Source organism: Lepisma saccharinum, chromosome 20 (assembly GCF_977018435.1).
Source record: "Lepisma saccharinum chromosome 20, izLepSacc3.1, whole genome shotgun sequence".
Classification (NCBI taxonomy): Eukaryota; Metazoa; Arthropoda; class Insecta; order Zygentoma; family Lepismatidae; genus Lepisma; species Lepisma saccharinum.
Window position 1 is genome coordinate 56,173,180 of NC_139248.1, and position 15,111 is coordinate 56,188,290.

General features: G+C 38.2%; 1 protein-coding gene across 4 annotated transcripts in view; it reads left to right on the plus strand.

The window, feature by feature from the left end:
* Positions 1–15,111, plus strand: part of LOC146003280 (uncharacterized) — a 192,555-nt gene that overhangs the window by 117,572 nt on the left and 59,872 nt on the right. Inside the window, exon 5 of one of the 4 annotated variants that reach the window (XM_083141503.1) lies at positions 8,906–10,624. The exons of the other annotated variants lie outside the window; for them this stretch is intronic. Within the exon in view, the coding sequence (XP_082997629.1) occupies positions 8,906–10,315 (1,410 nt within the window). The 3' untranslated portion in view covers positions 10,316–10,624. Of the gene's footprint in view, positions 1–8,905; positions 10,625–15,111 lie in introns of those variants that run through there. 4 annotated transcript variants of the gene reach the window in all.

Below are 15,111 nucleotides of genomic sequence, written 5' to 3' on the forward strand. Positions count from 1 at the left end.
ACATGAAGCTAACGCAGTTTTGGATATCAGTAAAAGATTAATATCTGCTGTTAAGCGGTAAAACTCTGCGAATGTTACTTTCAGTTGCCGTGTCATATTTCTGTGAATCTGGATTTTGGCGGTTGCTGTGATAAAGAGCAAGTATTGTGTAAAACTCAACGTGGAACAGGAAATGAGGGTGACTGTGTCCTCTTTGACACCAAGTGGCTCGCTAATTACAATTGTAAATTCAATCAGTGATATGATTGTTCCAAATATGTGCTTATTTAGTACTTTTCAAGATGTTTCTGAATTTGAAATATGTGTTTATTTTTTAACTTAAGACATGTGTCTGGTAACTGACGTTACCAAGACTAAGTATATGATTTGTAAAAGAGAAGCAAACACAACCAGTAGAGACATTGGACTGAATGGACGAAATTATGAATGAGTTGAACATTCAAGTATCTAGGTTCACTAATTACTAGGGCTGAGCCGATACCACCATTTGCCGATACCAATACAGATTCCAAATGATACCTTAACTGATTCCAACACCAATACTTGCATAAATCCAGTTTAAAATAACAAAGACTAGTTACTGAGTCACAAAACTCATCACATCACAACTATTAATTATATTAGATATTCCAAAATTATTCTCATATAGCATTGTATCACTTGTTCTGTGACATTTTATGTGAACTTCTTTCTACCCCAGAGGATACAAAAAAAGAAGAATAAGTTTTTGAAATGTTGCAAGCAATGTTAGTGTAGCAGATACACCGAAAAAAAATCGTTTTATTATTATAAGGGTCCCTGATTCATTTCATGATCTCCAATTTCATTATACATGTCTTTAAAAGGAGACAAAGTTATAGTGTGTAAAATAAAATGTATGTATGCATATAGCGTACAGTTTGCACAAGGAATGCAAAATAAATACAAATGTAAACAACATTCTTATTGTTTGGATTAATCTGGAGAGGGAGGAAAATGACGTAAAAATATACACAAACACAGATATATTTAATGATCATTTAGCAGCTCTGTATATAGTGGCCGCGGTGGCTCAGTCGGTAACGCGACTGACTACCATGCTAAAGGTCCTGGGTTCGATACCTGCCCGGTTCAAATCCGGGAACTTTTCTAACGATGAAAGCGGCCCCGGCGCCCACCCAGCGTCGAATAACATGGGTACCTGGGGGAAACCCTGGGGGGGGGGGTAAAGGTGGTCAGGGGCGTGATGCTGATCACATCACCCCCACTCACGACCGGATCAAGAAAGTGTGGAGCGTTACCCCCACACCCCCTATATGCCTTCATGGCATGGTGCTATGCACAGGGGAGCACTTTACCTTTACCTTTTTTATATGTCCTGCTGTCCATTATATTCAGTCATTTGCAATAAAAACAAGTCACTGCAGTGTCAGCATCAGGTAGCAGTCACACAGAAGGGTAAGATCACATGAAGAAAATCCACAATCCTCCCTCCCACAGCGACATTCACCCCTTTCCCAGGAACTCCGGAATGAGCGTAGCATTATAATAATGCTGGTTTTGAAAACTTCACGTTCTTAACCCACGAGTTTGTGAGCAACAATTGGCAGTGAATGGTTTCTTTTATTTCCACATAGCATTGACCACCAGGCAGTTACATGCCTTCAGTGTCACGTTTTTCACAGTGCTTTCACTTTAGTCCTGCCTTTGATCTTCTCATCTGCTTCCCAGGAGGGTGGATCATTTTCGGAAATGTACATGGAATTCTTGTGCGGGATCCCAACCTGTCACAAGGAAGGGTAAACAAACCTTTGAAAAGGACAAATCTTGACAAATGAGTTGTTTCTCTTGGCCGGTGCTAGCCACTCAAAATCTTTGGTATAGGGTGATATCGGCGAAAAATATCCAACCGATACTTACCGATACTGATACATCGGCTCAGCCCTACTAATTACAGCAAAGAATGGCATACACTTGGGCATAAAAAAAAATAACTTCTGCAGGTAATCGTTGCCTTCAAGCTTTTCACAAAATGTTTAGCGTCAGATACCTGAGTAAAGTACTAAAAGTGAGGGTGTATAAGACAAATCAGACCTATCATACGAGGGATGTTCTGAAAGTAAGTTTCGTCATTTTTTTTTACAGGGAAGCTTTATTACATACAGAAGAATACAATGCCATAACAAAATACAATCTTTTTGCTATTTTTTCACATAGGCCCCACTGACATGATACATTTGTTGTACCGTGAAAGAAATTTCAAGTGGTAAAAATCCGTGCCCAGCGATTTAAGGAAGTTCTTCACAGCCTGTTGCACCTCTTCGTTGCTTCCGAAGTGACGTCCCGATAGTGCTGACTTTAACACAGGAAAAAGGTGGAAGTCTGATGGGGCAAGATCGGGTCTGTAGGCTGGGTGATTCAATCTCTCCCTTCCCAGACGACGAATGTGTTCTGCAGTGACCCTTGCTGTGTGGGGTCTTGCATTGTCATCCAAGAAGAAAACCACTCAACGTCGTCTCCATAGACGTCGATGAATATCTTAAACACTAGTCCCATGCGTCCATTCATAGCCCACGATAACACACACTTCCATTTGTGACCATGTTTTCAGCACAAGTCTTTCTGCCATACTGGTTTGCACTCGAATGAGCTCGGGCACGTCGGTCTGCTGCTTATCTCTATTCTTCGGCACTCTGCGCATGCACCATCGCTCCTCTGCTCTGGCTCCTCCCGTCGTGAATTCAGGAAATCTTGTCTTTTGTTACGGCAATGTGTTTTCTCACTTTGTAATACAGCTTCTCTGTGAAAAATAAATGACGAAACTTACTTTCGGAATGTCCCTCATACTATATGGCTGTGAATCATGGACAATGACTGAAAAAATTGAATCCACGCTGATGTCTTGGGAAGGAAAGATTTTGCGTAAAATATATGGACCAAAATGTGACCATGGCACATGGAGAATAAGGAATAATTTGGAGTTACAGAATTTGTACAAATCACCTGATGTCGTAACAGAAATAAAAGTCAGAAGATTGGAATGATTAGGACATGCTATCAGAATGGATGATCACAGGATACGTAATAGAGCAATGCACTTAAAACCAGGAGGAAGTTGAGCTGTAAGAAGACCAAGACAGTTGAATGACGTAGGCCCAATTGTATAAAGCACTTGATCCTCGATTAGCCAGTAAAATTGATCTGCAGTCACGCTGAACTCCTGAGTTTGTGTTGTATAAAAGTTGAACTGAGATTAAGTCCCTGCGATCTGCGGTCAAAGTTGACCCGCGATTTTTCTCTGATCAGCAGACATTGACCGTAGTTCAACTGTTGTAACATGGCTGTACTAACGAATATTTGCTTGTAAAATGTGTTGCAAGTGAACGTATGCGGCAAGATGGGAGAATCAATTCATAAAATCTTGTTTCCATAATAATAAAGAAGAAGCATGCACAACGAGGTGAACAATGATAAATATTTCTTCCATTTTTCTTTCTTTCCATATATTGTGTGTCATTGTTATTTACTCTTTGAAATACCATGCATTTTTTTCTTGAAATTTGCTTTAAATGATTGCAAGAGCATATTGTAACATTGTTTAATTTCACGATCAGAGAAAGGTAACTTGAGAACAATCATGTGTTGATACAAACAGAAAATATGACCCGCTTACATTTCCTTGTTGATATCATTGTAAAACTTGCGTTGGGATGAAGAGGGAGTATAAAAATATTACCATTTCGCTTTACTGCATCCAGCCAAGTGTCATTGCAATTCAATTTTGTCCGCAGAATGGAACAGAGCATGCAACTTTGGCTGTAGTGTATATTAGGGATGGCCAAACGGATCCTGATCCGAAAATTCCAGATCCGGATCTGGGTCTGAAAGTTTTGGATCTGGATCCGGAACAGGATCCGAAAGTTCTGGGTCCTAAAGTTTCGGATCTGGATCCGGATCCGAAAATCCGGATCTGGATCCGAGAGTTTCGTATCTCAATCCCATTATAATATTACCACACCTTAAAAGGTATTATGATCTTCGATTACAAAGAAATTTTTCATTAGTTAGTCCTACAAGAATTTTTTCAAGTGTTGTTCCTAAAATACTTTGCTAAGCATCGGCTAACACACTCGTGCACAAAAATAATCTTACTTGTTTAACATAAAATGTCAGAGGTGATTTTGTAAATGCCATTGGAACGAATATGTATTCATTCGAATGTATTGGAAATGAAAACACACATAAATGTGAGACATTTCATTCCAGGATGAAACCTTTAACACATATAACAAGATAGAAATGTTATACAAAAAATATACAATTGTTCTACAGTTACAGTTTTACAAATTAAAATAAAACATTATAATATATGCAGTGTTATATAATTACAAAGTGTAAGACTAACAAGGGAGGTTATCTAAGTGTCCCCCTCCGATTGCCATGAAACTTGGCAGGCGTATAGTGGGGCCCAAAGGAAGAAATACGTGTGTTTTTGTTTCAGCTAAAAAATGGTTTTAGAGGACAAAACCCCCTCAAATGTCAAGATGAGGACAAATTGAAGTGAGGATCTGACCCCTGTGTCCCACCGATTTCCATGAAACTTGGCAGGTGTATAGTGGGGCCCAATGGAAGAAATATGTGTGTTTTTGTTTCAGCTAAAAAACTGTTTTAGGGGGCAATACCCCCTCAAATGTCAAGATGAGGACAAATTGAAGTGAGGATCTGACCCCTGTGTCCCCCTCCGATTTCCATGATACTTGGCAGGTGTGTGTATAAACGGGCCCAAATTAAGAAATACGTGTTTTCTTTTGTTTCGGCTTAAAAACTGTTTTAGGGGGCAACCCCCCCCCTTCAAATGTCAATATGAGGACAAATTGAAGTGGGGATCTGACCCCTGTGTTCCCCTCCGATTTCCATGAAACGTGGCAGGTGTATAGAGGGGTCCAAAGGAAGAAATACATGTTTTTTTTGTTTCGGCTAAAAAACTGTTTTAGGGGGCAAAACCCGCCTCAAATGTCAAGATGAGGACAAATTGATGTGGGGGATCATCTGATTCCCATGAAATTGGACAGGTGTATAGAGAGGCCCTATGCCCCCTGTTTCTTCCTATGCCATATTTACGTGGTTTCGGGGTCAGATCCCCATTTCAATTTCTCCTCATCTTGACATTTGAGTGGGGGGGCTCTATACACCTGCCAAGTTTCATGGAAATTGGAGGGGGAGACTTAGACCTCCCTTGTAAGTGTATTAATTAATTACAAATCGTGCACGCGCACACACACACTATATATATATGCGTACGTATGTATATTATATATATATATGTATATTAGCAGGTAACAATATGTTATAAGCACATTCTTACTTTCCAAAGAAGCGCATGTGGGATGGCAAAATGGCCGGATCCAAAAGTACCAGATCCGGATCCGAAAGTTCCGGATCCGTATCTGAAAATTCCGGATCCGGATCTGATTAATTTTAGAATCCGGAACCAACCTGATCCGGATTTTGGATCCGCCAGGATACGGATCTGGCCATCCCTAGTGTATATATCTACTGCTTTATGAACCGAGCACATTGCATTTTAGGTGGTAAAGCTTTCTCTCCTCCTGATATATAAATAACATGCATCTTATTTTATTTATTATATTATTTGTTTTGGGCATAATTTACATCTGAGAGGACAAACGTCATTGTTGTTTCAATATTTCTTTCCATTTGGGAAAACTCAAACACATTTTAAATTTGACAACGTAGCTTATTCAATTAAGTGCAAGGAAAATTCCGTATAGCCTACTACTTACAGGAACTAATGGTCCACCTGTAACATGTTATCGTATATTCACAAAATATATATAATAAACATCTCCTTACATGAACAATAGCTCCAAATCCGAGTATAAGAAAGTTGTTACATATCTCTTTTTAGCATTAAAAAGAAATACATATTTTTTATAAAATATTATTTATGCAAGCATATCTTCTCCCCTTTGCAACCGAGAACCAATACTTGCTTTCGTTGTCAATGACAAATCATCCACGTGGAACTCGCACAAGCGATAAATGGCCATTTAATATCTAATTTACGTGATTTTACTAAATTTGCAACATGTTTGAATATTTACTATGTCCAGCACCTCAGATTTATTCTTTATTCAAATATTAAATACAGGCATTTTCCGAAACCGACTTTAAAATGTTTGCTGTTCAATGTTGGACAATTGGCACCATCACAGGTACACTAGCGACATGTCTGGATTTGCTACGTTGCCAAATGTATATCTTTGACCTAAGATCAGGAGTTGTTCTAAGATCGACAAATCGACAGTTAGCTTTATACAACATGATAGAAACTTGAACTTAGTTCATTCCAGGATTGTAGGTCAAATCTGATCTCCAGTTAGTAATGTTTATACAACCGGCCCGTAGAGGGTGGTTTGAAAACTGTAGGTGTAAGAGCGTGGGAAAAAGAAAGCACTTGTCAAGAGAATGGTTGGCAGTTCTGAGGGTGGCTAAGGCTAAAAGAAGAAGAAGAAGCGGTAAAGCTCTGTAAATCTTAATTCCAATTGCGGTGTCATATTTGTACGAAGCTGGATTTTGGCGGTTGCTGTGATAAAGAGCAAGTATTGTGCAAAAATCAATGTGGAACAGGAAATGAGGGTGGCTGTGTCCTCTTTGACACCAAGTGTCCCACAAATTACAATTGTAAATTCAATCATTGATATGATTGTTCCAGATATGTGCTTTTTTAGTAATTTTCAAAATGATTCTGAATTTGAAATATGTGTTTATTTTTTAACTTAAGACAAGCATCCTACCTACACTGATTGTTGCAAGTGTTAGATAGGCCTACATTCTGACTTCGGTGCCACGGAAAAATCTTGAATCACTAAGTGTGCCATGAAAGGAAAGTGTTTGGGAACCCCTGGAGGCATACTTCTTGTTGTCTGCAATAAGAAAGCTCAGATATGTCGTGTGTCCTTGTCTCTGTGCATCATGCATGTACAGCAGCAACTTTTCTCTTTCCCACTGGACTGATATAGAGTAATCGTTTTCAATAAAGATTTTTGTTTCTTTCAAAGCTGTCCTACTTTTTATTATTTCCTCTTTCTTCTTGTATATAAAAAAAATGACACATTATAGGACGGGATCCATGTGATCTCTGAACATTCACACAATTCCCTCTCTAGATATCTCGCCTTTTGTTCCGAAGTTTTCCAGTCCTCTCCGGCATTTTCCTCCACACCAAAAGACACGAGGTTATCTCTCCATCCTCTGTTCTCTTGATTATCGATTCTCTGTTCTAACCAGCTTGCGTAATCTCTCAGGTCGTTCACACACCTTTGCAGAACATCCACTCGGATTTGCATGATGTCCACCCTTAGCAATATCCCATTTAAAGTGTCCCCAAGTTGCCAAACTTCATTCCTCAGAGCCTTGTTGCTCTCTTGGAATTCAGAGTCTAGTTTCTGAAACAAACATTTGAACTCCTGTATATCATCACCAGGCCCAGGATTCTGCTCAACATCTCCCACAATGAGTAGGGTTAGCACCACAACACCATACGCAAGGCACACTTTCTGAAAACCTCTGATCTGTTTTGCTTTCAACACTTTTTGGTGCACTTGGGTGAAATACATGCCTATAGCCAGGTGCCACTGAACGGTACACACACACCGATTATCCCCAGACACTTCAACCAGGAGAGCTCACCAAAAACACGTCTATCCTCAATGACTGCCACTCATACTTAAAAAATGTTTCATGATGAAGTGTTGAATGATTATGCAAAATACCTCCGTACCATTGTAAGCTTACGACAGTATTACATTCTACAATTTTTTCTATTCATTGTGGTTTATTGTGAGAGCCCCAGGGCACACTGAAGAGGATTTTTTAGATGTAAAGAGCTGAGGTACTTACTTATCTGCACAACTGTTTTATGTTAGTGTTATATTAATTCGGAAAACAAGAGAAGAAAAAAAATAGAAGTTCACCAAGCAACAGTACAGCGATATCCAATGAGGATGGTGGTAGTGGCCACTGAAATTAATAGAACACTAACAAAAACCAATTGCGTGTATAATAAAGTACACCTGCTCCTTTTACCTCCTGCATCAAATAGTCCAGAAAAATACACAAACACATTTTCCTTTTTATATGTATGCAAGCATAGCAACTAAGTAATCAATAAAACTACTATTGAATAGCCAAATGACCCTTTTGGTGCAAGCGCTCCCGGGTTCTATCCCTAATAGGACCTCGCAAAATTGTGGCGTTGACCTGGTATCGTGAAGACAATTTGGGAGCTCCTTGAGAAGAAGTAGTAGTCCATTCCATTCTCGAAAAAAAAAAGAAAAGAGAAGCAAAGGAACTTGATGCCCTGACCACGGTTCACGTTATAAGAAGGCCACTCTGGCAGGCTCTACCCCTTAGAGATCTGTTGTGCTATTGAGCTTTGTTTAGTTTTTTTAATCAGTAAAACTGGTAAGATAAGCACCAAACTGGAAAGTACAGTCACATTGTGTGTCTTTATTGTTTAATTTGAACACTGGTGGGGTTTCAACATGCAGAGTAAATAAACAAGAAAATATTCCCATCTTTAGCTTATGTTTATATGAAAACCTAAAACTTAAAAGGCAAGAATTGTTAGTGTTCCTCCACAGTGATGTTTGACAATATCAAATGTCAGCGTACAATCCCGCTTGACATCCTGGGTTCAAGTCCTGGCATGTTCCATAATGTTTACCCTCTTTAAATAATTACACACAATGATCATTCATCATTGTGAGCACAATTAATCAAATAGGTAGAAAAGCACCTTTAATGAACTGATGCATCCCAGTTTCTACAAGCTTAACTGTATTATTGATGTAATAATTTCCAGCTACATGATGAGATGGTAATTTCTCGAATTTCATTGCAGGCGGGAGATCAAGAACTGCTCAACTCGATAAAGATTGAAATCAATGATGAACCGATTTTAATGGATAATGACACTGGTCCTACTTCTAGCATGGAGCAAAGTAGACCAATTCATACAGATGATTCAGTTAAGAAGGTAACCAAAGAACTACAAAGTGCAAGTGTTGTGGCAAAAGGAAGTAGTTTTACTGGAACTACGCTGATGACAGGAGTTAAACGGGAAGAAGTTACTGACGAAGATGGTAATGTGTTCATTAGAAATTCAGTCGTGGTTCTGAATGAGAGAGACAAGATCAGTGACAAGTTGACTGATGTGGTAAGTGTGTCTGAGCTCAATAAAAGATCAAAGATTTTCGACTACACTAAGATATGTATGGAATGCGGTAAGACTTTCTTAACAGAGTGGACATTTGAAAGACATGAATGTAGAACTAAGGAAAGGAAGAAAATGAAGGAAATTGAGAAAATGAAGGAAATTGAGGAAAGGAAGAAAATGAAGAAAATTGAAAAACAGGAGAAAATTGAGAAAAAGGAGAAAATTGAGAAAAAGGAGAAAAGGGGCCCTGTTATATGCGAGGTATGTGGCCTCACTTGCAAGACTCTCTTAGGTTACAAAACTCATCAGAGAAGGCATAAGAATAATGAAGACATTACTTCTGTCTGCAATATATGTGGGAAAGAGGTCACGACAAAATATTTGCCCAATCACATTAAAAGTCACAATAAGATGTATGAATACGAGTGTGACATGTGCAAAAAGGAGTTTGTCACGAAAACGAACCTCTACATTCACATTATTCGTCATCTAGGACTGAAGTTGCATCAGTGCCAGTTGTGCCCGAGAACATTTGTCGACTCTGAAAGCTGGAAGTGCCATATGAATTCACATTTAGGTATTAAGCCTTTTTCTTGCACGCACTGCAGTAAGAGATTTGTCCGGAAATCTGACAAAATAAGACACGAGAGAGTACATACCGGGGAGAAACCGTATAAATGTTCAGTATGTGATAAAACTTTTCGTATCAGCTCCTCCCTTACTGTTCACATGCGTGTACATACTGGCCATCGTCCGTACACCTGCAGGATCTGCGGAAGCAAATTTAAATCTTCCAGCGTATACAGAAATCACCTTGTCGGCCGCCATTCCAATGTGCATGCATATAAATGCACAGACTGTGACAAAACGTACAAGTCACCGGTAACTCTGGCTGCGCACCGAAACACCCATAAGATGCAGTTTAAATGTGCTTTGTGCAACCGGAGGTTTGCTCATCATTATAATTTAAGTCTACACTTGAAGTATCACAAAAGTGAGGAAGGTCATTTAAAATTCCATTGCGGTTATTGTGGAGCAGCATTCGTAAGGAAAATGCACTTTGAAGAACATAGGAAGAGTCATATTGGTTCTTAAATTTTGATACAGAATCACAGCATGTGTTTCATTTTATAGTGTGGTGAATGGATAAGTGAATATTGACAAATCACTAGGTTATTTACTGTTATATCAGTAGGCACTCTATGCGTATAAAAATGATGTATTTTTTTATGTATGACATTAATTTTGTTGCCATTATGAATAAATATGGGTTTCATTACAAAATTTAGGCTGTTGATCTTGTATTTAAACGTGCTTATGCTCTGTATTTCCAATTTTTTTCTGATTTCAAAGTTGTGTCTTTGACTTCTCATTGAAACTACCTTATAATTGGTAAGGTGGCGAGTGGGGTGTTTGTAAAGGGTGACATTCTGGTAAGGCACCCAAAAATCAACCTCACTTTTCCATAGTACACCCTGGAAACGACTTCTTGCAGACAAATGAGGCTCTGGTGCCTTGACCCACAGCCAGGATGGAGTTGTGATGTGCTGAGTTTCCTCTTACAGCCTCAGCTTTTGACTAGGCTAAGCAGATGTTTACCATCAGAGAGTGTATAGTTTCACTTCTTGTTAAGCAAGAAATGAATGTTTTTCAATGTGCGATCAAAGTTCGGGTTGGGCAAATAACTAGAGGTTACAGCAATTTTGGGTTTTTCCATCTGCGGTCAGCTCCTCAACTGGAGGTTAAATGGCACTGAACTTGAAACTTGATCCGTTCTTCATCTGGTGGTCAGTGAGATGACTGGTAGTTTGCGAACAAACATGGCTGCCTCATCGGAAGATCGATCTCCACCAGACAGTTTCAATAAAAAGTTACATTGGTGTAAAAATAAACATGTGCTTGGCAGAATTCAAATGAAGTGTGCAGTAACGGGTATAACAAAGGAAATGGTCGCCAGACTTTCATTTGTGTGCATGTACTGGTGACATCCATCCTTTTGTGAAGGAAAACCCTAAGTGGCAAGTTGGTATTGTGGGTGAGGGCAGCAGCTTGGAGCAGGGTGTAGTTTTATGTTGTGAGTTCCAGTCCTGCTGCTGACTTTTTTTTTATCATTCATTTACCATGATTTTGAGATTGATTATGTATATTATTTTGCACGATCCTTACACACGTATTAAAAATTGCTGCATTTTTATATCGTCAGATAGAGATAGTGTGTAAAAGTTGAATACAAAAGAGGAATGTTCAATGAAAATATTTAACTTCTTTGAGATGTTATGTTCTCCCGAGAAAAATAAAGTGTAAGAAGCAGATATATACTTCTAGTCGAAAGATAGTGCAAGATGAAAACATATTAATTCCTAATTAGCTAGATAGAGTTGTTTATATTTGATGTCGTCTCTTGTTTACTGTAGGAAAGGATAATTATTTGTACTCCCTATTACCATTTTGTGGTTTGTGAAGTCTATCTGTTTTAGGAAAAAAGCCAAATCTGTATTAATTGTTTTCCCCTTGTATGCATTTCTTTGTAGCAAAGGAATACACACGCGTTATGTTCTGCTGTATTTACAATGTAAACAATGAATTTCAACATCCGCATGTGCCTTATTGTAGTTCTACCTTTTCACACCAGGCAAAATTTAATTTGAATTTACACACCCAGATGTCAGCGTCATCGAATTTCTTGCTCAACATTGCAAACTCACAATTGTTATGTGCCCAACTTACGGTCAACGAACCTTTGGTTATTTTTACATTGAAAAACCTGGTGTTGGTTAAGATTGGAGGTGAACTCCAACTGGTGATTGGCTGACCAAAAAGTTGACATTTCTTCTTAGTTGCCTGCCCTCAATTTTGTTTAAGTTAGGAGACATATACCTGTATTGTATGATGGGCAAAAATAGGTTTTGTCCTTATAAAAAAAAAAAGTCCATCAATAAAATCAATTATAATTGGTAGATAAATTAAAAATAACAATGGAATAGTAATCACAATATAATAAAAATAGTTCAGAAACACCTATTCGTTTTATTTGCTAAAGGTGATGTTTTGATCTGATCGTTACAAAAAAGCGTAATTATAAAGTTATACTCACAGTATAAAAAGTATAAAAAACTTACGTGAGTGAGTATAATAGTCGTAACACTCCTTGCAGATGACGTTTCGGGAAGCTACGCTTCGCTTCTTCACGTATTTCTTTTCAGTATATAAAATACTTCGTCATATATGTAAAAATAAACCCAAGATTAGGTAAAAAAAAAAGTGTATTGGGATATATAATTTAAAATTACATGACGTTAAAAGTGCCATTTTTACATATATGACGAAGTATTTTATATACTGAAAAGAAATACCTGAAGAAGCGAATCGTAGCTTCGCGAAACGTCGTCTGCAAGGAGTGTTACGACTATTATACTCACTCATGTAAGTTTTTTATACTTTTATACTGTGAATATATTTAGTGAGTAAACGCACAAATTTTCAAAATGTATATAAAGTTATACACATTCCTTTAGTTAGTTAACCCACACAACAATAAATAATTTGTTCCAATCTGTCCTCTGTCCTGAACAGATACAGTAACTTGGCAGTAAAAGTATTAAAGAGGAGGACTGATATAAAAATAAAGTTTTACTAAGAAGAGATAAACCCTCTGGCTCTGTTGTTGAATTTCATGCTCGCATACTGTCTCCATAAGCCCCACACTGTACTTTTAACTGGAAATCGCCAATAGAAATCAGAAATCTTGATCATTTTTCAATATAAATGTACCTTTATAGTTCCAGGTCCACTTAAAAAAAAAAAAAAAATACTCTGAAATATTTTAACCCTTTTTGATTCTATATCAGACCTCATCCGACATCATGATTTTCTCTGAATATTAGTGACAATGGATCTACATTAGCATGGAATGTTAATTAGACATTATCCATTGTCTAGTGTTTTTAAACTATTGCACTATGTTTCGAGAGAGCACATCTTCTCTCGTATTCAGGTAAAATTTATTTTGAATCGAACATACAGTAGGCCTGTGATTTTACTACAAATCCGGTGCTTTAACCAATTACGCCATGGGGAACCACGTAATTGGTTTGAAAATGATAATTTTTCCCATCAACATATTGTGGAATAGATTTTATAAATGGACTATTTACTCTTCAACCACCCCTTTTTGCTGATATGTTTTACATGTAATAATGAAAACAACAACACGTTCACAACATACCATGCAATTGTCAAGATTTCCTGAAAATTACGATTTTCTAAATATTTCATAATTTTTTTTTTAGAATTGGAGAACGGGCATTACATGTCCTCAAAGAGTGATCTTTTGTGGTGTTTCCATGCAAATATGGTTCATGCAGCATCCATAGGCCAATGCTAGAAGCGAATTTGATTTTTTGTGCAAACTGGCAACACTGCTTTTCTTACCTAGTCTTACCATAAATACTGTCCCAAAGTTGTAAGTAAATAGACACAAAATGGTGAGAGATATTGTAATATCAGAATAACATGAGGTGCATGGATGCATTATGAACCAAAATCACAAATAATTATTCGAAATGGCCACCTTTAGCACTGACACACTTCTGAAGTCTTCGTGGCCATGCATCAATTGAATTACGCAACACATTGACTGGAAAATGAGCAACTGCCTTCAGAAGAGACCGACTGCTTTAAACTTTCAATATTGGGATGTCTCTTCTTCCAAGCCATCTCCTGAAGCTTGGGCCACAATTTGTAGTCCAAAGGGTATAGGTCCGGACTTCCAGAAGGCCAATCTGAAGTGGAAATGAAGTCTGGAACATTTGATATGAGAGCACGCTCCATTTCTGTGAAAAAGGGGTAAAAACATCAGCCAAAGTGTACCAGCAGACAGTGCTTGAGAAACTATGCAAGAATCTTACCGACACCATCTTCCATGGAGAGAACTGGAGCTTCCAACAGGACTCAGCCCCAGCACACAAAGCACGCACCACCCAGCAGAGGTTGGAGGAAAATGTTCCTGACTTCATTTCCACGTCAGATTGGCCCTTTGCCAGTCCAGACTTAAACCCTTTGGACTACAAATTGTGGTCCAAACTTCAGGAGATGGCTTGCAAGAAGAGACATCCCAATATTGACAGTTTAAAGCGGTCTCTTCAGAAGGCAGCTGCTGAGTTTCCACTTGATGTGTTGCATAATTCCATTGATGAGTGGCCATGAAGACTTCAGAAGTGTGTCAGTGCTAAAGGTGGCCATTTAGAATAATTATTTGCGATTTTGGTTCATAATGCATCCATGCACCTCATGTTATTCTGATATTACAATATCTCTCACCATTTTGTGTCTATTTACTTACAACTTTGGGACAGTATTTATGGTAAGACTAGGTATACATTTGTATTATTCCCCCCAGAAATATTGCCCTGTTTTCAACGCAACTTTGCATGGTTGTAGGAGTGTTCCACTGTTACGTACATTTTTCATTCACTTTGGTCTATTAAGGTGTCCACAGGTGCATACTACTGAATGTATTATTTCTTTGTAAAATCTCAATTTTGTTTTTCTTATTGTGAAGTACCATGTGCACCTCCACTAAAAGCCCTGTCATTCTGAAAAAAAAAAAGAGAAACAATTTAATCTCTCTCTGAAAATCAGTTCTCGAACTGTGACTTTTTGTATAGCATGGCAAGTTTGATAAGCGTTCACGTGGAAAGCCCCATCCTGAGTGGCTACACACGGTTCCCAGTGTGTTGTCCATGGTGCCATGGCTGGCTTGCAGGGGCACCGCGAAATGTTCCAATATTTTCACTGAAATTACACTTAACCTGTTGGTCTACACGTGGTTTTAGAATCAGACCAAATGACTGTTCCAAATATGTGCTTATTTAGCACTTTTTACACATAAA